The 26525-nt window shown below is 42.1% G+C and overlaps 2 protein-coding genes across 2 annotated transcripts; one reads left to right on the forward strand and one right to left on the reverse strand.

Annotated features, from left to right (window-relative positions):
* Window positions 1-704: 704 nt before the first annotated feature.
* LOC135463037 (carbohydrate sulfotransferase 11-like) lies at window positions 705-2485 on the forward strand. Its single transcript, XM_064740356.1, has 2 exons — window positions 705-749; window positions 1292-2485. Exons 1-2 carry the CDS (start codon window positions 705-707, stop codon window positions 2483-2485), a joined length of 1239 nt encoding a protein of 412 aa, XP_064596426.1.
* Window positions 2486-6262: 3777 nt separating this feature from the next.
* On the reverse strand, window positions 6263-26479 carry LOC135463144 (uncharacterized). The gene is made up of 15 exons (XM_064740460.1): window positions 26430-26479; window positions 23381-23460; window positions 22797-23009; window positions 20641-20880; window positions 19723-19886; window positions 19493-19615; window positions 18504-18618; window positions 18041-18201; window positions 15528-15629; window positions 12424-12498; window positions 11848-11968; window positions 10671-10780; window positions 8818-8997; window positions 7029-7125; window positions 6263-6926 (listed from the first exon to the last, which is right to left on the reverse strand). Exons 1-15 carry the CDS (start codon window positions 26453-26455, stop codon window positions 6775-6777), a joined length of 1959 nt encoding a protein of 652 aa, XP_064596530.1. The 5' UTR covers window positions 26456-26479; the 3' UTR covers window positions 6263-6774.
* Window positions 26480-26525: the final 46 nt, after the last annotated feature.

Below are 26525 nucleotides of genomic sequence, written 5' to 3' on the forward strand. Positions count from 1 at the left end.
CTACTATGCTGGACAGAATCAGGTATCTGACCAGATTATGGTAAAGACGAACGGGAGGAAGGAATAAACGCCTGCGTCATTTTTCTACACATACGTGTTGTTTTCCACTAACAATCATGTGAAGGTGACGTCTTGTACAATTCTCACCAACGTTAGATCTAGTGGCAGGTCCTCTGCTGAGGTATCCAAACCATATCTGAACTAAAAAGCACATCCACTAGTTCAGATCTGGTAGCCGTTTTTTTTGTTTATTTATACCCAACTATCTATGAAGTTAAAAACCTAATACCAATCATTACGTCGCTGGTCCAATTGAATAATTGCTTTCATACTTTAGAAAGAAAAGTCGGTGTTTTGAAACAATTTGCACAAACTTATCACCTCTCCGTGCAAAGATGGGTCACCGGGCGGCTTGAAAGTAGAGATTTCTTCTTAGCTACATATTATTAGGTACAAGTGAGTGTAAAAAGCTGACTTGTTCATAGATCTGCCTTGCTGGTAATGATTCTCTATTACAAATCGTTAGCCTACAGATACACTATGCAAAATTAAAATTTCATAACGTTTTAAACGTCAATCTGACAGAATTATTGTGCACAAGCATTGAATGTGTTAAAAACTACAACACTGAGCAACAAATTTGTTTCGCTGATGATGTTTGTCTCAAATTTCGTAACAACTTAAAACTATTCTCTTTTACAGCGATGACTTCGTCCTACCTTCCGTCACAAAATACAACGTTCGCCCAGGTGAGTTCTATGAAACTTCACGCGAGGCCAGCAATGTAGATATATGTGCGAACTAAACAGAAACCTTTATAGGAACGTCTGGCTGGGTATGACAAACAATATTTACCCGCAATTAACAAAAAAGAGTTTAATATATGTAACCCTGGTTAAATTTAAAAACTTTAAACAAATTAGTTTTCCTAAAGCTATTCTGTACCATTGTGTGCCAACGTTTCAGTCAGAACTCTTTCTTGTCTTGAAGAACAAGTGCGGCCACAGGCCATTCATGGCGTAAATGAACAATGGTGTCTGATATGAAAAGTGAGGTCGTCAGTAAACACTGAGGTCGCGTGTGAACAAGAAGACAGTAAAGAGCAATAAGGTCACTGATGTGGATGGTGAATATTGAGGTCGCCAATGAAACAGTTTATAAGTTAACAATGAGGTTGCTCACGGCTTTGAACTTTAAGTGGTCGTTTTGATCGATAGCAATTAATCTTAACTGCAAGTTATCTCATTAGTCAGTATGTCAGTTAATCTCTGATTTCCTTTCACTTTGACAGGAAACAGGTGAACAGAGACTTGCCCTGTTGCACAACGCATGCAGACAAGATTTCCCAGAAACAGAACAACTGGCGCCATCTGACGGCGACAAAATCCTTGTCAGTGAAAAACACAGTCTAGGTTACTGCAATGTGCCGAAAGTAGGGTCGTCGTTCTGGTTTGCGACATTTGCCATCTTGGAAGACTCTGTGTGGAACACGTCGTCGCCAAATGAACTGGTGTCTCGACTTGTCGAGGATGTTCCGAAGAAGACTGCAGTGAAGTCTTATAGAAAGCTGAGTTCTACAGCTCGACAAGACCTAAACCAACACGGCCACATGTTTCTGTTCGTGAGAGACCCCTACCAGCGTTTGTTGTCTACGTACGTCAACAAATTCCTCAGCCCTAACGCCTTCTACTGGGGCAGCTTTGGTAAGCAGATAATAGCCGACTACAGACCCGGTGCCTCACAACACTCTAAAAAGTGCGGCCACGACGTCACTCTCAGCGAATTCCTCCGCTACGTCACGGAGTCGAATGACTCTGATCCTCACTGGACGTCTGTTTACCACCTCTGTTCTCCGTGCCACTACGCCTACAAGTTTATCGGGAAGGCGGAATCGTTTGAGGAAGATGCGGTCCAGCTGCTGATACGCTTTAACATGACACGCAAAGTTCTGTACAAGCCTCAGTACGACAAGGACGTAAGTTTTTACATGAGGTTGAAAATAGAGCAATTTATTGATCACTATCGTCGTGTAAAACATTGCCTTACTTTACCAGAACTAGTGGATCGACTTTGGGAAACGTTCAAAGCTAAAGGTTATCTAAAACTAACGGATAAGCCTCCCCTGAGAGCGCTATATCACTATGATATAGACTCTCAGGAATTCAAGGACGTGTTGTTTGAAGTGGCGGTAGCCAGATACAAGCTCCTTTCGTTGGATGGCCGGATGTCTAGCGTCGGGGAGCAGTTCGTACGACAAAGATTTGGACAAATAGAGCTGGACATCTTACACAGAATAAAGGTCAAATTCTGGGCGGATTTCGCTTTATTCGGTTACAACCCTGAACCAAGGCACCTGTTTCAGCGCCCAAACATATCTGTTTTTCTATTCGTTAACTTTCTGTTTTTGGTCTGCGTTTTCAGTTTATGCGCCGTTTGCTTCAAACTAGACATTTGCTCTTTTCACAAAATAAAACTACGGTTTTAAACCATAATACATAAAATAAAACCAGCACCTAGCATATCTTTAATTCTGTCTGTGTTTAAACTGCATACATATATTTATTTATTCATGATTCTTTTTTAATACCATATTCAATAACTCGATGGTAGCGGACCGTGGTTAAGTGGTTAAAATGCTCATACATCTTTCAAGGGCCTCCGTGGCGCAGTGCTTAGCGCGCTACAGCAGCACGTTGTCCAGGGGCCTCTCATCAACGCGATCGCTACGAACTCAAGCCCATCTTATGTTGGATTACAATCATATCGTACATGGGAGGGTCGGACGTCTGCCTGTAGATGGTCATTGGTTTCCCGGTAGAGAGCTTTATGGTGGGAGGAAACCGGGCAGAGTACGGCGGAAAGTGAAATAGTTAATGAAATTCTTTCACTTGAATCTCCGTGAGGAATGGCAGTTTATAGAGAAACCGCCATTAAAGATGTCCTCATGTGCGGTATGTGCACAAACCTCTAGTTAACAGTTGACACCTGGCTACATCAGTACCCTTTCTAAAACTGATGCACTTCTAAAGTAGCTAGGTTGTGACACAAGTATATAGCTCCTGGACCACGTCTTTCATTAAATCCAGCATGAAGTTGTGGAACATATGTGTGCTAGGATTGCAGTCACTCATTTTGAGTAATTCTATTCCAATTCTATTAAGCATTTACATGAACAGTCACACTTAAACCCTAAATGAGGTAAATTGACAAGAGGACATATTTCATCGGTTACATGTGACAATTTGTCAACTATCACCGCGTCGTCGTTACTCTCGGTTTACTCTCTATGCTGTAAGTCTTTCCGTATATTATGTGTCTGGAAGGTTTAACTTAAATCATTTCTTTCCGAAAGAATTTATGCATTTTAACTGTTCCTATGTAATGTGCATGTATGTTTTAATTGAATGGAGTTGGCGTTGTGGCAATGTTTTTGCAAGAACACGACAATAAATATTTCCAGCAGATAAACATAAGTCTGCTAAGAACTTTGCCCGCTGGAACAATTACGTATTTCTAATCTAGAGTATATTTGGCTATATTGAGGTTTCTACTAAAACAAATAAACACAGGACGAGCTGTACCAATCAACACATGATGTTATTGATATGAACTTTGGAGAGCAACCTCTCCCATCATCAGATAGAATACACACGATTAATTTGTTTCATCTGAAGGTCTGTAAGTAACTCTGGTTGAGGCGTTCTGAGCTTGTTTGGCGAAGGTGAATTGCATAAACAATTTTTAACAAGCTTAAACCAAGTATCGAGCACTCAAGGATCTACATTTTCCCGCCCTAATCGCTGTTTCACACAGTCTTCAAGCGCCGTGGCGACAACTGTTTTATTTGTTTTCACACTGATGTTCCTAAGGGTCTCTACACGTTGCCGTCGATTACGAAAACTGTTATTCTTTGCTATATTGATGGCACAAGTCAAGACGAAACACTCACCAGATTCACAATCTCATTTAGATTTGCCCAGGGTTTACTGGTACAAAAAGTTCCTCACTTCACTGGTCTGACTGAATATAGTTAAAGACTTACATCACAAAGAGAAAAAAAAACATAGCGGCGACGACAGTGTGATAACTGGAAAATGATCATATGTAACCGGTGAAATTCGGCCTCTTGTCAATTTACCCCATTTATGGTTTTATTCCAACTGTTTACGTAAATGCTTAAACAGTAGAAAATTGCATGCCATCTACACCAAAAAGATTAATCTGTTATATTTAACAGAAAGTCTGAGAGATGCTACAATGTATTCTGTTGTTATAACATTGTGTCACATTCAACATAATATCGTGTTAATCTAATAAAATGGTTATATATAATAGATGTGGGTTATATTTAACAGAACAATCCGCTGCAACAACAGAATACATTCTAGCATCACTCAGATAACAGACTTTCTGTTAAATCTGACAAATTACATTTTTGAGTGTAGCACCATGGCTTTGGAAGTGAATGTCTTGATACGTGATTACTCGGCAAACATTACCGTTATACAGAACAAAATACTACAGAGAAGGTTTGTGAGGTAGTTGCCGTAGGTCGGTGGCTCACTGTAAGTAACAGATGGACACCGGCTTAGACAACCTTGCATTCTTACAGGAGACAAAGTTGTGATAATCCCAACGGTAATCTCCCGGATTAAACGTGTTATCTCACTCCAGGTGTTTGATTTCACCACAGATAAAGTTGGCTTAAGAACATCTGATATGGTGCACATCAGTAAGATTCGGTCTGAACCACTCAGACTAATCCCTTGATCAGACTAATCCTTGGATCAGACTAATCCTTGGATCAGACAAAAGCTGAAATAACGCTTAATATCGGGATTGACTTGGTTCGTTCTTATAGCGTGTTTTATTGAAGTTGTTTAGGGCGACGGAACGCAGCGAATGCACGATAGTACCAATAGAGAGCATGAAAGTGCGAAGTGATGGCACGACAGTGCGAAACGATGACACGATAGTACGAAGGTATGGAACTATAGAACGAAGCGATAACACGATATTCAGAAGCGATGGAATGATCATGGTTATATTCATAGTATCATCGATTCATTCTATCGTTCCATCCAGTTGAAATGCGTCATGTCGCTTTGCTCCTAACCTAAGCGTCAAATTTGGCATTAATACACCATGGTGACACCTTCTAACTCGATAATCTAAATTAAACTTGCATTTTTTGGTGGGCAAAACATAGTTCTTAGAGTTGGATTGACGATTCCAGCATCTACAAGATCAGAAAGCATTCCTGCCCATATGTATTTGGTGGAGCAAATGAGGGTGTGGCTTGGCTTCAATGTTGTCATTTGTTCAAACGTGTATTTGGTTGTTCCACGGCACTGAATCACTGTACAAGGAAGCGCGTCGTTGTTGCATTTTGGGTAATTCTAGATCAGTTACATTTAATAAATTGCAATTAACATCACTGTATTTTTTTTTTTACCTTATTCTATTTAAGTCACAGTGCAGGGAGTGTGTGTGGGGGGGGGGGGGGGTGGGGGTGGGGGGGTAATTTGCTACTAATTAAGCTTTTACATGAACATTTAGAATAAAGCCTCAATTGAGGTAAATCCTGAACTACAACAAAATCGTCAAAATCATTCACACTGACAAGCATCTAAATCCAACATCCCCACTTTTATAACTTTTCTCGTACCATCCAGAGAACAAGAAAAATACAGAATTACTCAAACTGCGACAACGATGCACTTACTTATTTTGCCGGTTATTTGTGAGCATTTGCCTACTATCTCCGCGTCATTGCCGCTTTGATTTTGCTCTCTATGCTGTATCACCATAAAATATGTGGTCAATGCATAATATTTTATCAGGTACCTCAGATTACACGGCATACTTTCAGTTAAGTGTGAAAGACAAGCCCAGTTTTGTGATCCTACAATGTCAGATGTTAGCAACTTACTGGTAGAAAGCCACAGTTTACCCTCTAATACTTATATTCCCTTCAAGTAATTCCACCATATGAGGTTTGGCCCTTGACGGCGTTTTTTCTATCTGTCTGTCAGCAACTTGTACGAAAAGATTGTGCGCGGATTTGGATGAGATTTGTGCAGACTGACTTTGAGCAAAGGGCAATCCATTAACATTTACCCGTACTAGTGATGCAGGTCCGGGAATCCAGGAATTCGGGAATCCGGGAATCCGGGAATCCAGGAATAGCTTAAAAGATTTTCCATTGTTAGGAAGTAGGATAGAAATACAAAATATTGTCTCACTTGTCTACAGCGATCGGGAAAAATTGTACATTTCACTGGGGCAGCGAAATGCACTCTCGTTTATTGTGCTTTAGATTGTCACAGCTTATGATTTAAGAAAATACTTGACAAATGTCCATAGAAGTCTCTTTTCTGATTGAATGAAACAAGTAAACAAATAACTGGTTTACATACTGAACAAAGACAGGGTACTGAAGCTTTTCTGGAACCCTGTCAAAACCCTGTTAGTGGAAATCCTGAACAAAATCGTCAAGAATATTCACACTGACACGTAGCTAAATCCAATATCCCAAATCTGATAACTTTTCTCGTACCGCCCAGAGAACAAGAAAAATACAAAAGGTAAAATAATAGTTTTTCTCCGCATGCTTTTAATGACAGTGTGAGTCACTAAATCAACTGCACTGTTGAAATGAGGACTGCCTGACTTACAAAAGTGTCTGCACACCATATCACATTTTGAAGGGAGCAACTCACGAACATAAATACACGTATAAACAATAAAAGTTATTCATAATAATACATGGAGTTATTCCTTGGAATCCGACACTGGATTATCGAAGCTTTGTGGTGCATTTTTCGAAAAGCTTCCGCCATTTTTCCTGTATACCAGATACACGATAGCCCCGCCCAGCGCGAAGCCGATGATCGCCATAACCACGCCCAAGGCCGCCATGGAACCTGGATAAGTAAAAAGGGAAAGTAAAGAAACACGCGTCCAGCTGTCTGGTAGGGAAGCCGTGGAAGATTCTCATACTTTTCTTTCTGTCAGATGGTATTTACCTGCATTGTACCCTGTTGACGAGGGCGGGATGGGATTCTTCAGGTATTCCCGGACCTCTAACTCTTTAGGTGTGGGCTTGGCTGTCAGATGCAAAGGCTGAAAAACAAAATTGTCAATAAAACATCATCATACCCGGCTGGACCGGGTATTTGTTTACGTTTTGTTTTTGTTTGATTTTGAATTATGTTTAGCGCCGTAATCGGAAATGTTTCATATATACATCAGCGTTCCGGTTAACAAATGGTGAAAACCGGATTGGCCGAGAGCTGGAGTGGCCAGAACCCATCTTTAGACGAATGAGCCGGCAATAGACTGTCTGTTAACGTCACGCAAGTATTCGGCTCGCTGGAACAGATGTAGGATATAAAACACCGAAGTGCATTGAAATGAATTAAATAAAGAAAATATCATCACGATGAGTTTCAAGACTAACAACTGGCTGTGAGGAAATACTGAGTTCACTTTGTGGCTTTTCAATTCTGTATTCCGTGACCCATACCCGTCCGTTATTAATAGACTGACCCGGTAACACATTCAATGAGATGGTAGATGACTTTTAACTAAGTATTTGTGACTGATTGAGTCAGTGACTTATCGAGTGAGTCGGTGACTTACAGAATGAGTCGCTGACTTACGGAGTGAATGGTGACTTACTGATTGAATGGTGACTTACTGAGTGAGTGGTTATATACCGAGTGAGTGGTTACATACCGAGTGAGACGTAACTTACCCAGTGAGTCGGTAACTCACTGAGAGAGTCGGTAATTTACTGAGTGGGTCGGTGACTTACCGAGAGGCTTGGTGACTTACCAAGTGAGTCGGTAATTTACCAAGTGAGTCGGTCATTTACTGAGTGAGCCGGTAATTTACTGAGTGGGTCGGTGACTTACCGAGTGGGTCGGTAACTTAACGAGTGGGTCAGTGACTTACCGAGTGGATCGGTGACTTACTGAGTGTGTAGGTGACTTAGCGAATGGGTTGGTGTCTTACCGAGTGGGCGGGTCACTTACTGAGTGGGTCAGTGATATACCAAGTGAGTCGATGAATGCTTTGAGGAACTAAACAGTATGTGGGTTTTTTTTTTCAAAACATTAGATTGGGTTAAACAGATTGTGTCCATGACACACGGAGTGAGTCGGCCGCTTACGCAATGAGTCGGTCACTTACGGAATGGATCAGTGACCTTTTTTAAAACATGAGTAGGTGGATGGGTGGTTGGATGGATGGATTCATTCTTTGGGTCTTACGTCGTAGAATGTACTTTACAATTTTTCAGTCACAGAACGACAAGGAGTCAAGTGGGCACCAACACGTACCATTTTTAAAGTCGTTGTTATGACCCTACCCATGTTTGATCCCAGGTGTCCCAATTTCGAGGCAGACGCTCTAACCATTACTATCATGTATATGTCACTTTATACGTATACGATAGCAAGTTCCTGAGAAAATTTCGCACATATGACGGACAGCAATGCGTCACCAACAGGCAAAGAACTGTTACTTGGCCTCGCAGTAGGCCTACACATTGCCCTGATGAGAGCCAGATGAGGATGCACAGAGGTCACCGATTTTAACACTATTTGCATTAAAGACATGGTAAAAAACGACCATCCGCAGGTTGCTGCAGACCATCCCACGTACGACCGGAAAGCATGACTGCACCAGCTGGATTTGAACTCACAATAACCACATTGGTGAGAGGCTCCTGTGCCATTGCGCAGCGCTAGAGCGCCATCCACTTGGCCACTAAGGGAATATAGTAACAAACAGTAGTTAAAACTTGCCTACCTCGGTGAGAGACTTCACGGGCATGTCCACCACAAATTGTCCATCCTGTACGCTGTTGAAGAATATATTGGCGGCGTCGTCTAGCGGCGTCTCGGTGGCGCCTTTGTTCACGTCCCCACCAGGTGGCGCCGCGTCTAGCATTGTGAACGTGACTCGGATGGCGGTCTCATCATAGTCTACCTGTGGTGAGAAGACACAACGTTATTGGGTGGAAGTGTGGCTGGTGGACGTGTGGATGAAGTGTATCTGCTTGGGTGTTTGGGTGTAAGTGTGACTGAAGGAGGTGTGGGCGTGTAAAAGTGTGGTTGGTGTTTTGGTGTATGGGTGTAAGTACGGTGGGTGTAAGTGTGGCTGATGGAAGTGTGGGCGTGTAAAAGTGTGGCTGGCTGACGTGTGGATGTAAGTGTATGTGCTTTGGTGTTTGGGTGTAAGTGTGGAGGGTGTAAGTGTGGCTGAAGGAGGTGTGGGCGTGTAAAAGTGTGGCTGGTGGACGTGTGGATGTAAGTGTATCTGTTTTGGTGTTTGGGTGTAAGTATGGTGGGTCTAAGTGTGGTTAATGTAAGTGTGGGCGTGTAAAAGTGTGGCTGGTGGACATGTGGATGTAAGTGTACGTGCTTTGGTGTTTGGTTGTAAGTATCGTGGGTGTAAGTATGGCTGATGGAGGTGTGAGCGGCTAAAAGTGTGTGTGGTGGACGTGCGGATGTAAGTGTATTTGCCTGGGTTTTTGGGTGTAAGTGTGGCTGATGGAGGAGTGGACGTGTAAAAGTATGGCTGGTGGACGTGTGGATGTAAGTGTATCTGTTTTGGTGTTTGGGTGTAAGTGTGGTGGGTGTAAGTGTGGCTGATGGAACTGTGGGCGTGTAACAGTGTGGCTGGTGGACGTGTGGATGTAAGTGTATGTACTTGAGAGTTTGGGTGCAAATGTGGCTGAAGGAGGTGTGGGTGTGTAAAAATGTGTCTGGTGGACGTTTCGATGTAAGTGTATGTGCTTGAGTGTAAGTGTGGCTGATGGAAGTGTGGGCGTGTAAAAGTGTGACTGATGGACGTGTGGATGTAAGTGTGTGTGCTTTGGTGTTTGGGTGTAAGTACGGTGGGTGTAAGTGTGGCTGATGGAGGTGTGAGCCAGGCCTGGCTTCATTAAAATCCGTGTCATTGTTTTTTATGTCTATTATGCTTTGATCCGTCTGTTCTGGGGGCACAGACGTTACCTTTAATTTGATTGGACTTGGATGGTATCATTATTCACGAAGAGTCCGTCTCATAAATATGACCTCGGAAGCACTCTATACCACAGCCTTGCAGGCAAGGCATGCCAATGAACGGAAATGGGGCATATGCCTTGACACCAGAGAGGTTAAGCAATGCATTCATTGTACGAATACTAAATGACGTTGTCTTTGTTTGTGAAATTACGTCATACTTAGTCAGCACATGTATACATCTGGAAGTGAAGGCGCATTGTTTACTTTTTTTAGAACTTTGTAAAAAGTACGATAGCCAAGTATAACGTAATAAGGGAGATTAGAGTTAAAGGTCAAAACAGCCCTACTGTATTATGTGACTTGTAAGGCAACCTTAAAAATGATTTACCGATCGCAACGATTTCTCTCCAAATCTCTATAAGGCCTAATACGTACTAAGAGACGCTCTTAAAAGTCCAAAAATATTAGCCTAAACAAAGCAAATTAATTTCATCCGAACGGCGGAGAACGCATCTCCGGCCACCCAAGATCGTAGAGCTTCCGGGCCCTAGGTTGCCACTGGACCCTTGCCTATTTTCCACCAGTTCCACCTCCCATCATTTTCCACTAGATCCGCCTTTGGTGAGAAACCAGCATGTAAGAGGCACTAACCTGTATGTCCGATACCCTCACAGGTGAGATGGCCGTGTAGCCGATGACTGACAACAATACAGCGTATTTAAAACCCTCCTCGTCAGACATGACGATTGACTTGAAATCTCCTGTATGTAAATACAACGGCATGTGTCAACATTTTTCCCTATCAAGCGTGTTAGTTGCATTATGATCACGCGGTATGTATTAAATTACAGACGTACACGTGGAATATGACACAGGTAAAGTAAGGAACATACAAACACACCATATAAAGTCGTTACTTATTTGTTAATTTAATTGGAGTTTTATGCCGTACTCAAGAATATTTTGACTTATACGATGGTGGCGAGCATCCGGGCATTAAAACCCAAACTAAGGTAAAATGACGAGAGGCTGCATTTCACCACTTACGTGTGACAATTTGCAAAACTGTCACACCGTCGCCACTGCTCTGGTTTTGATTGTCGTGCTGTAGACCCATATGTTCAGTCTGGCAGTTTCGTGATCCTGACACCTGGTGACGCACCGAAATTGGTGAGGCACCAAAACTGATGACACGCCGAAACACGTCATATTTACGTCATAATTATAGTTAAAGAAGAAGAAAATTTAAATATCAAACAAATACCATGGAAAAGAGTATGCATTCCCTCGCAGGTGCACGCCATAAAAAATTCTAATATGTACCTCAAGTTGATAAATTATAAATAGAGTCAGCGCCAAAATCCGCTGTGGGTGACCCCATTTTACCTAAGAACTAGTTCTGAAGCCTTCTGTGTTACGAGGAGAACTGTCGTCGGAAACCGTCGAAGTGCAGTTCGTACAATTCCGGTAGAACTCTTCTTCCCAGAAGGTAGCGAACAGTACAGTTCCTTTTCCGCTTGACGATCGGGAAACCGAAATGTTGAACGTAGGTTTCGAGTTTACATGAACAAGCCGGCAGTTTTAACAACTATCACTGGCTGAGAGGCAACAAACCTCCAGCATAAATTACAGGGTGTTAAAGATGGAGAACTCGATGAACTCCGCGATATATGCTAGCTTTGCCGTTTTCAGACTTTACGTGTATGGCGAGGAAAAATCGCAAAATTATGCAGCACGCACCACCAGATACAAAAAATGTGTTCTTTTCAGCCTATAGTGTCACTGTGTTAGGTTTTCTTCTCCTTTAAGTGACTTGCTAAACACTCACCTGGTAGTTCAAACTGGAAGTGTCTCTTTTGACTGGAACTGAAGCAGTCACTAATATCGTATTCCCACATCACTGGCTCTGCTTCGTTGTAGTTGTAAATGTTGTACACCGCGTATAATTCCTGTGAGTGTCAAATGAGACTGATTGGTTGATATATTGTCGCGTAACGCCATGATTCTCTGCAAAACTGGGCAAGATCGTCTGCTTTCGTAGAGAGGCTATTTGAGCCAAGTTTTACACACGATCTTGCAATGTATTGATAAACAAATGATTGTAAAATATTTGCATATATAGGTATAGGTAAGTTTGGTATTGGTTTGGTATATTATAATCATATATATATATATATATATATATATATATATATATATATATATATATATATATATATATATATAGGAGAAATATGACGAACGCAACTTGTTGATTTAGCTTACTAATTTCACCGTATCATGACGGTTCGTCAGAGGTTTTTTTTTATTTCAACATATCTTAAGATAAAAAAGGTACGGTACCACTTTATCAATGTGTTGGTCTAATTACATAGAGTGTTTCCTGTCCGGAGAATTGGCTTACGTTATTAACTCTGATTTCCAATCTTTGTGGTTCACCTGCTTCGTAGAGATTCCCTGAGCCTTGTATCCATTCTTTCTGCAATCATATAAAGAAAACGAACAGGCATGAAATAGCCGTACAGACTTCACAAACCTTGGACATAATCCTTCTGAAACGATGTAAAGTAAACACAAAGCACTTGTGCGGATTTGCCCAAAACTAAACCCATTCTTTCTGCAACCATACCAAACGTTATATATGCATAAAGTACATCCTGTATGGACAATGTACAACCTGTATGGACAATGTACAACCTGTATGGACAATGTACAACCTGTATGGGCATTGTACAACCTGTATGAACAATGTACAACCTGTATGGGCATTGTACAACCTGTATGGACATTGTACAACCTGTATGGACATTGTGCAACCTGTATGGACATTGTACAACCTGTATGGACATTGTACAACTTGTATGGGCATTGTACAACCTGCCGGACATTGTACCCATACCTTTGGCAACAATTTCACGGTACGAAGTAAGGCTTTGTAAAGTTTTCCTAAACCGTGCGCATAACCTGTCTGCAAAGATATAAATGACTTATACAAGTACAGACTGAAAAAAATTAATCTGTTAATTTTAACAGAGAGTCGGAGTGATGCTAGAATGTATTCTGTTATTATAATACTGTGTCATACTTAACGAGATATCCTGTTCATCTAATAGAATCTTTATGCTGAATATAATAGAATATGTGTGATATACTTAACAGAATAATCTGTTATAATAGCAGAATATAATTCTAGCGTCACTGTGACAACAGGCTTTCTGTTAAAATTAAAATTTTTAAGTGTAAATACAATGTGTACAGATTCGTCAAAATCTATGCCTGATACAAGGATATAGAAATAGTCACCGAAAATGAATGTCTAGGGTTTTACGTCGTACTAAACAATTTTTCAGTCATATGACGACGAGGAGTCACTAGGTATATGCACATATACCGTGTGTTCTTGTGGCAGGTCGCCCATGCCACCAAACTGTTGCCACCACTGAAATATACCAGACATGACACCTCACCCGGTCTTATTATACTGACACCGGGCCAACAAGTCATGTTTCCTTGCTCAAACCTCTCAGTTCTGAGCGCCAAACGATGCAGCAACAAGTATCATTTTTAAAGTCTTAGTTATGGCCCGACCTGGGCTTGATCCCGGGGGTACCGACATCGAAGTGGACACTAACCTTTAAGCCACCGAAGCGGTAAAAACAGTCAATAAATGTTACGTATAACTTCTACAGATTCTCTGAACTTTTCCCCCCAAGCACCCAATTTTTCCTGCATCCAGGGACTGAGAATCAAAATCAAGCAGTTCTAACGCAAAGGTTCTAAACATTTTGGACGACCTGAACGCAAAAAGGGTAGTGACATGGCCGGCTTAATTAGGCTGATCTTACTTCTGATTTAATTAGCGAACGGACAGTATAAGGAGCTGCTACTCAATCTGTCTTCAGTGAGACTGGGCACGCATCCGGTCGTATAATCAGCGTGTTAATTAAGACAGCCATGTTTGTATATCAACACTTGATGTGCAAACGCATCTAGATTTTGATACTGATGAAATTCATGGGCCTAGAGCATTCCTTGCGCCATTGAAACTGTTAATTACTTCTCTTAACCTGAATTCATCCTAATCTATTACTCTACATAATTTCTTAGTTCTTTGGCGATTTGTGTTCAAAGTAGTTTTTGGAACTGGTCTTGTCAATACCTACCCAGAACATCCAAAATGTTATGCGGCTGGAATGCGAATATCTGTCAGGACACCTATATTACCAGCTACATATGCCTAGTATGGCAATTGTCGTTGACCGCTGGTATACGAATGTCTGTCTGGACGCCTACATTACGGTTTACATAGACGTACTATGGCAATTGTGGTGGGCGGCTGGTACACGAATGTCTATCACAACGCCTACATTGCCGTTTACATAAGCCTGCTATTACGGCAATTGTGGTTGACGGCTGGTGTACGAATGTCTGCCAGGACGCCAACATTACCGTCTACATAGGCCTACTATGGTAATTGTGGTTGACGACTGGTATACGAATGTTTGCCAGGACGCCAACATTGCCGTTTACATAAGCTTGCTATTATGGCAATAGTGGTTGACGACTGGTGTACGAATGTCTGCCAGGACGCCAACATAACCGTCTACATAGGCTCACTATGGCAATTGTGGTTGACGACTGGTGTACGAATGTCTGCCAGGACGCCAACATTACCGTCTACATAGGCTTACTATGGTAATTGTGGTTGACGGCTGGTATACGAATGTCTGCCAGGACGCCAACATTGCCGTTTACATAAGCTTGCTATTATGGCAATTGTGGTTGACGGCTGGTGTACGAATGTCTGCCAGGACGCCAACATTACCGTCTACATAGGCTTACTATGGTAATTGTGGTTGACGGCTGGTATACGAATGTCTGCCAGGACGCCAACATTGCCGTTTACATAAGCTTGCTATTATGGCAATAGTGGTTGACGACTGGTGTACGAATGTCTGCCAGGACGCCAACATAACCGTCTACATAGGCTTACTATGGCAATTGTGGTTGACGACTGGTGTACGAATGTCTGCCAGGACGCCAACATTACCGTCTACATAGGCTTACTATGGTAATTGTGGTTGACGGCTGGTATACGAATGTCTGCCAGGACGCCAACATAACCGTCTACATAGGCTTACTATGGCAATTGTGGTTGACGGCTGGTGTACGAATGTCTGCCAGGACGCCAACATTACCGTCTACATAGGCTTACTATGGTAATTGTGGTTGACGGCTGGTATACGAATGTCTGCCAGGACGCCAACATTGCCGTTTACATAAGCTTGCTATTATGGCAATAGTGGTTGACGACTGGTGTACGAATGTCTGCCAGGACGCCAACATAACCGTCTACATAGGCTTACTATGGCAATTGTGGTTGACGACTGGTGTACGAATGTCTGCCAGGACGCCAACATTACCGTCTACATAGGCTTACTATGGTAATTGTGGTTGACGGCTGGTATACGAATGTCTGCCAGGACGCCAACATTACCGTTTACATACCGTGGCGAAGTACCACTCCCATGATGACGGCACCTGCGCATCCGGCGGCCAGTCATCACGGAACGTGATCCATACATGACTGTCAACACCATGGGCTTGTCGCTGAAAGGAAGGGAAAGTAATTTATATACTACTTTAATTAAATGAATGAAAGAATGCTTGGGGTTTTATGTCGTACTTAATAATTTTTCAGCTATATAAAGAATTAGAATCATTAGGTATGCGTAAATATAATGTGTCTTCTCGTGGCAGATCGATTCCATGCCGCCAAACTACTGCCGCCACTGAAGTATCATGACGAAGACACCAAACACGGCACCCCATTATACAGACACCAGGCCAACAAGGCCTGTTTCCTTGCTCTTACCTCTCAGTGCTGAGCGCCACGCTGCAACAAGTGCCATTTTATAGTACAAGACAGCACCTGACTAAAACATATTTCAAACAAAAGCAGGATTCTCAAACTTTTTAAAAGTGTCATACTTTATTATTTATGATTTCACCGAATAACATATAGAACAAAATGTCAATACTGCACAATGGTGGGTGAGTGAGGGAGTGAGCAGTTGGAGTTTAACGTCGTATTTTTAGCAATTTTTTCAGTCATATGGCGACGAAGGAGTCCTTAGGGTACATGTACGTGTAATGTGCCTCCCTGTTGCAGGACGGATTTCCACCGCTCCTTTTTCTAATGCTGCTTCACTGAGACGACTTACCGAAGGCAAGTATCCCGCAAATGGCGGGTATTAATCGACGCAGACATCTTGAGAATTTTATCCAATCAAACACTTTGCTATCAGATCGCGCGGTCTAAGCTGTGAAGTAACCTTTACCCATTCACCCCATGAAATGACATATGATAACAGAGGACTACTGCATAAGACATCATTTGGAGATAGATTACAAAGACTTCCGTACGTGTAGCCGAGGGAACACTTCACACAATGTTGTGGGACAGGTCTGTATCATTTACGGACCACCTCAGACGTAATATCAGCTGACTTACAAGCCGTGTAATATTCAACGACTGTATCACAAATTATGATAGACAGCAGCATATCTTCTCGGCCCAAACTACATTCATCAGCCTGGTAAACCCTAGGCCTACTTAGACACGCTGTTCAAATTATACAAATACATTTTCTGTCGTTCATTTTACCGCTTAGTCAGCAATTTCTAAATATCAAATATCACTCAGTGAAAAATTCATTAGGGATGCCGAAGGTCTGATGGGAATGAGAAGACGACATCTCAACGGAAAATACTTAAAGTTAATTAAATCTTATGATACAATTTTCTTTCTCAAAGTTTATGACAATTAAAGAATTTGAAATTTTCTCCTTTGTCTTTCTTGTACATAAGATTTTTTACTGTTTTCTTTAATAAAATACACCAAAATGTTTTAAACGCCATGTACAAGCCGTTTTGGACGTCTGCGATAACTAGTTTAGCATAAAATTCAGCGACAGTCGAATGCCAAGATCAGCCTCAGTCGTGCCTGGATTTATTTCCATTTGTTTCAGAATTGAGCCTGAATCTAGTTGTACAACAATCCTAATGTAATTCTGTAAATATGTAACAAGGGTCATAATCACCAACACAATCCCTCCGGAGGCTACGACCTCAACCAGGAATACCCCAGCCGTGCATCGGCAGGCTTTTCAAACTGTAAATGACATATAGCAGGCTTACTCTATCAATAGTTCAAGGAGTGGAAGAAATATCTTTCCAATATGTCCACTTTCCGCGAAAGCTGTTTATCGCTTGGACCTTCATCGCCGAAGTTCACAACTTTTATCTGCCATAGGTTACTGCTTTCATTATAATAGGGAAAATAACTTCGACGTTAGAGAGTTAGAGTAAATGTGACCTCGCCTTGCTGTCGATAATGGAGACGCACTGAAACTGTGTCAAGAGGAAGTTTCACTAAACTTTTACTGGGTTGAAGAAAATCTAAAAAAAATATTTAATACCGGTTTATGATACTTTGAATGGTAGTCTTTCAGTGGACATAAACATTAGTCAGGTGCTGTCTTTCATTTTAACGTCTTTGGTTTGACCCGATTAGGGTTTCATCCCGGGTCTCTCGACTTCGTATTTTAATTCATCAATTAATAAATTAATTAATGTATTTATGTATGCAGTATTTATTTATCTAATAAATCTGTTTTGAGGAATTCAACAGTCTAACATCTCCATGAGGGCAAACACATGATGAGTGAAACCACGTGTATTGTGATATTCTGTACAACAGCCTGACAACGGAATATATTTATTTATTTCTTTGATTGGTGTTTTACGCCCACTTATTCGACGATGGCCAGCATTGTGGGAGGAAACCGGATAGAGCCCAGGGGAGACCCACTCCCATCTGCACGTTGTTGGAAGACCTGCCCACATACAACCGGAGAGGAAGCCAGAATGAGTTTGACGACCTCTCAGCGATGGCATTGGTGAGAGGCTCCTGGGTCTTTTTACAATACTTTCACGAAGGGATTTACAGTATGACTCACCACACCCTCGTACTGGAACGAGCCGATGTTGAAATCAAAGAACTCAGCCGGCGTTCTCATTCTGACCGTGTTATCGTCCACCTTCACCGCATCCACAGCCGTCGGGTCGATCACCGTGGCGGTGCAGTTGCCAAGCAATCGGTCAGTATTGTAAGAAACGCCTACAACACACCACATGTCAATGTCAAAGATAAAGAAGTCTAATGTCGTCTAATACCTGTCGTGTTGTTTGGTTGACGTAAAAAGTATTGAATATAGGGTTGTTGCCGAACTATGACGCTGAGATCGTCCCAGCTACTTCTGTTGAAATCGTTGACGGTGGACAGACGGTTAATGCCGGACTGTGACCATATACCCCCGCCCCCATCCCTTCCAAAAGATCGACACACCTACACGTGTTGAAGTGGTGGACGATGGACAGAGGGTTGTTGCCGAACTGTGACTCTGAGATCGTCATACCTACCTGTGTTGAAGTCGTGGATGGTGGTCAGAGGGTTATTGCCGAACTGTGAGCTTGAGATCCCCCCTAGAGGTTTCCAGTCATAGCGGAAAAGCTTTGTGGTGAAGTCGTACCATTGCTCAGAAACAAAGACAAAAAAGATTAAATGTTCCAAGCGTTTTTGACCCAAGAAATCAAAATGCCATGATGCTGTCTTTTCACTGTCAGAAGACAAACAGCTCTTTGTAAGCATAAGCATTTTTTGGGGGGCGGGGACGGTTATTTGAGAGGGTATAAGAGGTTATTAAAGGGAGGTGGAGGGTTTATTATTATTTTAGTTGGAATATGAACGCGGCATTGAAGAGTACTTCAATTATATACTGGTACATGAGTGGAGGAAACGGGAGTACCCGGTGGAAAACACTGGCCATCAAAAACCTCACCAAGACATCTAACAAACTTACTGACGTAAAATATCAGTCAAACAAGCCGTATTTAAGTAATCGTCCTCATTCGCTATGGGCCGATTGGTGCGAGAGAAACCACTGGGATATAGCTGGATGATTGATGAGTTGATGGGTTTATTGATTGGTTGATTGATTGATTGATTGTTTGATTGGTGTGTAAAACCATAATACAGAATTTTTCACTTGTAAGATGGCGGTCAGCTCTTTGGGTGGAAGGCCTGGAATGCCCGAACTAAACCACCGACGTTTAAAAAGTTACTGACGAACTTCCCGACGTGTGTCACACATATCTCACACCATATTGGTGGAAGACCGCCCGACTGCACAAATACCTACATGGGCGTAGACGACCAGTTATTGTCACCAAGACCCCACAAGCTGTGAGAGCGGGAAATCTGAAAACTCCGAACCCAAGGCCGGATTTGAACCCACACATCGACCTGCATCTTACTTTGGAGGCGCAGTTTACACTCCCTAAGCTAGCGGAGGGAAGAAGAGTTCTTGCAGAAACTTAGCTATTGTACCCCTGCTTGTCCGTGAACTCACTTGTTGATGACTAATGATCTTAGCCTCTGGAATCACGACTTCAGCTTCAAAATTGAAATAGTTGGACGGGGTGGGCAGTTTTTTAGACATCTTCCTCCCGGGACACAGCGTTCCTGCTGGCACCTGCAGTCACAAACACAGTAATTAAGGAAAACCTCAATGTTTTAAATTCTTTTAAATTAACCTGTGTAAAAATAGACCTGTGTAATTCCAAGCAGTGGTCAATTCACCTCGAACACTTTATCGGCGGTGTCAATGTAAGGTCTATAATGGCTGAACTCGTAGATGTGATGATAACTGTGCATCTGACCGGTATCGTCCTGACCCCTCCCTGTGATCTCACACCGCACGGGCAGCTGGTCCTCATCGATAGCCTCCTGCCAACCGCTACTGTCTGCAATACAGCAATTTTGTATTTTTTTTATTCATTAATTAATTAATTTATTTATTTATTTACTTGATCGTTGGTTAATGTCGTGCTTTAGAACATTACACTTATATACGATATGGCGAACAGTTTTATGAGAGCGGAAACAGTGCCAGGTGTAAACCACCGACGTTTGGTAAGTTACCGACGAACTTTCCCTCGAGTGACGTACAGATATGCTCACCTTACGGCTGGGCAGTAAGTTGTTTTCAACGGACGTTAGACTGTGTTAATGACAGCTTAGTGTCACCAAGGTCCGACAAAGAATGAAAGCGATGTAAAATTAAAGACGTACAACATGAGAGTAAGACCAGAGCAACAACGACTCTGTGATACTTGGCAAATGATCACACGTATCCGGTGAAATATGGTCTCTTGTCAGTTTACCTATTCGACGTCAGTGGTCTAAAAAAATAACGCTGATGACAGCAGAAATATTACTACATATACTACAATAAGGTTGATGCTTTTTACAATGGCAATAAATTTCGTAAACAATAATAATGACAATCCTAATGCTATAGATCACAAAGAATTTATACTGGAGATCTGATGAATATGTATTAAATTAAATACTACAAAGGTGTTAAATAAATTGAGTTTTTCTTCCATTTGAAGAAATATGCACTGCGTTGCAAATTACCTTTTACAGAAATACTGGACAATATATCAAACATAATATGTGTAACTGGTAATTTATTCAATGAGTGGGAAGGCATACCTGTGAAGTACCACTTGACTAGGCTAGTCGCTTGCAGGCTGGGCCAGTATGTGCAAGACTGCCAGCCGTCCACGCGAATACCTCTGACGACGAATTTGCCCAGGTATTTCTCTTTGGTATCACCCCCAAACCTGAGCGCCCCATTAGCCGTGAAGATTCTAGACATGGAGCTATTCACGGCTTTGAAACCGAACAGGAAGTTGTTTTCATCGGTGGTCAGAGCGTCAGCCGTGCATGTGTCTGTGGATAAATCATAGAAACGACAACAAGCTTTTAGTACTGCCATCCGAGTTATTGGGTCTCCACGGGCTCGTCACTGGCTGGGCGCAAGTACGCCACTTCCACACGACTACACGATTAGCTCGCCGCTAGCAGACATCTGACTTGTCAATAACACACCAATAACTCACCAATAGCACACCAACAACTCATCACCAGCACACCAATAACTCACCACTAGCCGACACTAGCACACCAATAACTCACCATTAGCCCTCCACTAACTCACCAGATGCACATAAATAGCTTGCCACTAGCACACTAATAGTTTGCTCGGGAAACCCGGAATCAAAACCGGGTCGGGTCATACCAAAGACTTTAAAAATGGTATTTGCTGCTTGTTTGGCGCTTAGTGCGGAGAGGATGGAGCAAGGAACAGGACTGGTTGGCCCAGTGTCAGTATAATGTGACTGGATGAGGTGTCTTCTGCATGATACTTCAGTGGTGGTAGCACTGGCGGCATGGACTCACCCTTCGAGAAGAAGACACATATGTACATACAAATAATGACTCCTTGTCGCCACATTACTGAAAAAAGGTATGACGTTAAACCCTACGTATTCAATCACTCAATTTTACTAATAGCTTGCCTATTGCACGCCAGTATCCCGTAATTAACGCTCCACTATAATGTCAGTAGCTTGCCACTATCACGCTACTTGCTCGCCACTAACACCAAGATAAAACACCACAAACACCACACCACTAGAACGTCATTAACTTTCCTCCACAGTCTCATTAGCTCGCCACTATCACATCCCTAGAACGTCAAAAGTTCGCCACTAACACCCGGCTAAAACATCAATAGAAGGTCATTAACTCACCACGAACAAACCACATGCACACCACATGTTTATTATTAGCATAACACTACCATACCAGCTTACCTCTATCACACCAGCTCGTCACTTGCTTGCCACTACACTACCGCTAGCCCACCGCCAGCACACCTCTATAACACGTCGCTGGCACACCTTTCGCACGATTCTACCTTTCCATTACATACCAAAACTGTCACCAAAAGTTACCGTCTCATTCATCATACTGTTTAACTCACTGGGTTCAATGTGAATTACAAATTTTGAAGCCATAGTGCATGACATCTTTCACACAATCTCACTAAAGTCAGATCTAGTAGCCGCTCCCGTACGTACTTGTCGCCAACTAGACCTAAAGTTAGATCTTCCCCTCTTGGTTCAGTTGAATTTTTCATTACGTATTTTCGGCGAATGCGCTCATAGGCCTATGTGTAGTGAAACAAGTATTTTAATTGGTTCTAAAATCAGACGTCTCAGCTGGCCTCAGACTGATCTTCTCCAAAGTAACATTTGACAAACTTTAAACTGAAGTCACCTTTCTGAAAGTTCCTCTAACAATTGTTCCGTAGAACCAAGCCTGCCTTGCGTTATTTGGCCTCTAGCCAACAGTTTGTAAACGGATCCGTTAAATTGTCTCACTCGGCTGTTCAAAACCATGTGATACGTGCATTTTGGTGGATTGTTTTATCGTGTGTCCTTGATTGCCGTGAGGTCAAGTTAAGTTCATGCTGGCTCTCTCTCCGGCTATTAGTGAGAAGCTCTGTCACCCACCTGCGGATGGTCGTGGGTTTCCTCCTGGCCCTGCCCGGTTTTCTCTCACCATTATGCTGTCCGCCGTAGTGAAAGTGACACATTCTTCAGTACGGCGCAAAACACCAGTCAAATAAATAAAGGGATGAATGTCCATGGTTGTTTACACACTAGAGAGCAGGAAAACATTTGAGCCCATTTCATGCCACATATTTTAATCATTTGTATGTAAGTTGTTGTTGTATTGGGAACGCGAGACGTTGCGCGATTTTGCGTGATAACACCAACAGACGACGACGTTATACTTACTGTCGGTGAGGTCGACAGTAAAGATTTCGTTGGTGTCGTAGTTATAAATGAGCTGTCCCGTGCTGTTGTCCTGTGTCTGTACAACTGAGCCTCGATTGTGCTGCTGATCAAAGTACTCGATCACGTCCGTGGTGTAGTTCCGGTCCATCAGATTGCACTCCACCCGAGCCGTGTAAGTCTTTGCCAGGACCGGCTTCTTGGGACCCCCTTTAGCTGTGAGCGACACAAATACAGGAAGAAACGAGAAACGTTAACTGCTGTTTTGCCACGTAACTAATCGTTTTTCTCACTGTTTATGTACGTTTCCAAGAGGTTGTTTGAACAGAATAGAAGGCCGAAGATAACAGCAAATGCCAAAATGAATATAGAATCTCGCTTTGCAAAATGTCACACTTGAGGGAAATGGCCATGCGAAAAAAAAAGTGATCATCACGTGAAAGAGCATTGAAAACTTTATCTGAAAAAAATAAATTGACTTTTTTCACCGAATTTAATATAGCCAACTGTTTGGACTGTAAGGTGGGCTTTATCAACGGAAGGTGCAATCTACTGAGGACCCTTTATAGCGCTTTGCCAGAACTCACAATCAGCGTCAGAGACGGGCGAACACACGCTTGGGTCCCCGTCAAAGGCCGTCAGGGACCCCCAAAGGCAACTGGTGAGACTGAAACAGACGAAAAAATGGGGAATATACATCCAACTATAGAACAACAGATCTCTGACATGTAGACAAATGGACTGGATTGTACTGATTGATGTCTAAAACCATACTTAAGAATATTCCTTCCCCCGGGCACCGCCCAGTTTCCTCCAAACAGAATGCTGGCCGCCGTCGTATGAAATATTCCTGAGTATGGCGTAAAACACCAACCAAACAAATAAAATAAATCAAAAAATAAGAATATTTCACTTACAAGATGACGAACAGTTTCACTGGTGGGGGAAACTGGAGAGCCTGGAGCAAAAACTACCGGCCTTTGGCAATTTATTTTAGGACTTGAGTTTATCCACCTGTTTATATATTATACACATACTTACTTATACACATACTTATCAATACAATATTTTTTTTCTGATTTAGTTCAGGAGAACTCCATTTCGCCTTTGGCGCGAATAAATCAAGCCTTAAATTATGAAGTATTTATGTATTTTAAGCGACTTTCTTTACATTCATTTATCCCATCGACTAGCCAGGTGTATAGATGAGGATTAAAAAAAAGTGCTCGGGTGCCTCAGTGGCCGATGTGTTAGCGTGCCAGCGCAGCGCAATGACCCAGGAATCTCTCATTATTAATGCGGTCGCTGTGAGCTCAAGTCGAGCTCATGCTGGAATGGCCTCTCAGCAACCTGTGGCTGGTGGTGGATTTACCCGGGGCTTTGTCCTCTTTTTCCCACTATAATGTTGACCACCGTCGAATAAGGGAAATATTTAATGCAGTGCGGCGAAACACACCAGTCAAATAAGATAAAGAAAAAAAGTGCAGTGCTCTGTATTAGGAAAATTATCTATTGCTTTTGTAAAGTAGGTAATAATGATGTCATAGATACTGTACGAAAGAGAGGTAGATATGCCATTTACAACGTGTGGCAGATACTAGTATGAATATTCGCTGCTATAAGCATTGTCTGCCTGATGATAATTTCAAAATTATTTTCCTGCGACTATGTCGGTAGATCGATGGTGTCGAGTATTCAGATTTAACCCCTACTAACGAGTGAATGAGTGAGTGCTCAGGGTTTAACGTCATTCTTAACAATTTTCCAGTCATACGACGACGAATGAGTCGTTAAAGTGCATGTAATGTGCCTCCTTGTCGCAGGACGAAATCCAGCACTCGTGCTGCTTCACCGAGACGATTTAGCGAGGTCAAGTGAGTGGCTTCACCAGAACCTTTACACTGATACGGGTCAACCAGTCGTTGCACTATCCCCGTAATACTGAACACCAAGCTACAACTTCCTCATTTAAGGTCTTAGGTGTGACCCGACCCAGGTTTGATCCTGGATCTAGCACCCCCGAAGCGGAGGTTCTATCAACTGAGCCATCTTGGTAGGTTGTCCTTACTAACGAACATTCTGGCTTGAAGCCATAGCCAAACCTGCGAAAACTGGATTCGAGCCTGCGACCTCATTCGTCTGGGAGCCGATAGACTACGGGATGCACTTTACACCAATACGATCACCTCCTAATCCGGAGTGTCACGCTGGATAGAACCAAGATGGTCATTTTTTAAATCTCAAATATAACCAAACACGGGTATAAACACTGACTTCCCGGGCTCGAGGCGGGCGCCATTGTACATATATCTTCAACGATGATAACGGAGCACAAAAGCAGGCCGGCTTGTCCAAATGTAGACAACGTTATCTTTGTTCAGAATTTATTTGTTTGTTGTTTAATCTTTGTATAGGACTAAAGTCATGTGAATGATTTGGTTCTCGAGCTATAAAACCAAATGTTACTTTTAGTAAAAAAATATCACGTTCTCACAGTCAGTATATTAAGTCTCGCGTATTTCCTGCACAAAAAACATGTTATAATATAGCGACGAAATATGTTTAAACTTGCCAGCAACAGCTTCCAAAATACAGTTTAAAAAATACAAAACCATTTTCTCCTACGAGCTTCACCCCGTAGACCCTCACCAGTAGTTTGCTCAGTACCTGACCCCGGGGCATCCAGCCCCTGAGCCCCGGGTTTCTCAATTCTTTGGTCCTGTGTTGGTTGACATCTCTGTTGTTAGCTTAAAATTGTGTTAGACTGTATGGTTTGCTTATCGACTAGTCAAATGAAGTCCATTACGCTCAAAAAATTGATCTGTCAATTTTTAACAGAAAGTCTTTGGCGTTTGTGATGCTAGAATGTATTCTACTATTTCAACATGTTATTTTGTTAAATATTACACACATATTCTGGTAATCCAACATAAAGATCCTATTACACTACATGTAACGGCATATTATGTTGAGTATAACAGAGTATTATGTTAGAATAACAGAATACATTCTAGCATACTCAGACAACAGACCTTCGGTTCAAATTAACAGATTATTTTTTGAGTGTGCTCGGAGGGAAATACGACAAATGTTATTTTGTAAGCGCCGATGCGATATGTCGAAATGTACACATTATATAAATTAAAGTTTGTCCTGATTTTGTTCGATTAATCCAACTCGACGTATCGATACAGCGAACCATGCAGCTTTAGCATGATTGTATATCAACAGTTCAGCTGACACTTTATCCGTAATGAGGTGTATGTCTTCGTCGAATGTAGCTGTTACCCACCTACTCACACACACGAAACACTGAGTACAGCTAATCCACCGATTATGACCCTTAGTGAATGCGTCAGTTTAAAGCTTTAAAAGAGCAGATACACGAAGAGTATACGAATCCAGACAGCAACGACTACAAAAGCATAAAAAAACAACGGCAGCACTCAAGTTCGAATCTTTGAAAAAAATGATCTGAGATTTCAGATAAATTACAATTTAGTACGTTAACAGTATGGAGAAATTGTGTAAACCACACGCAGTAATAGGACTGAGATAAATATTACAAATAATTACTTTCAGGAGGGTTCTTAGCTTCGCCAGTAAATTGCACCGTTAGAATTAGGGTCACTTTACCTGAGTAATACAATGAGGTGCTCCATCTTGAAAACGAGAATGGAACAGAGTTCTTCAAACTACTCACAGGCGCAATTAGAAATTTGGAGATAATCT

This window comes from Liolophura sinensis, chromosome 2, assembly GCF_032854445.1.
Source record: "Liolophura sinensis isolate JHLJ2023 chromosome 2, CUHK_Ljap_v2, whole genome shotgun sequence".
In the NCBI taxonomy this organism is placed as follows: domain Eukaryota; kingdom Metazoa; phylum Mollusca; class Polyplacophora; order Chitonida; family Chitonidae; genus Liolophura; species Liolophura sinensis.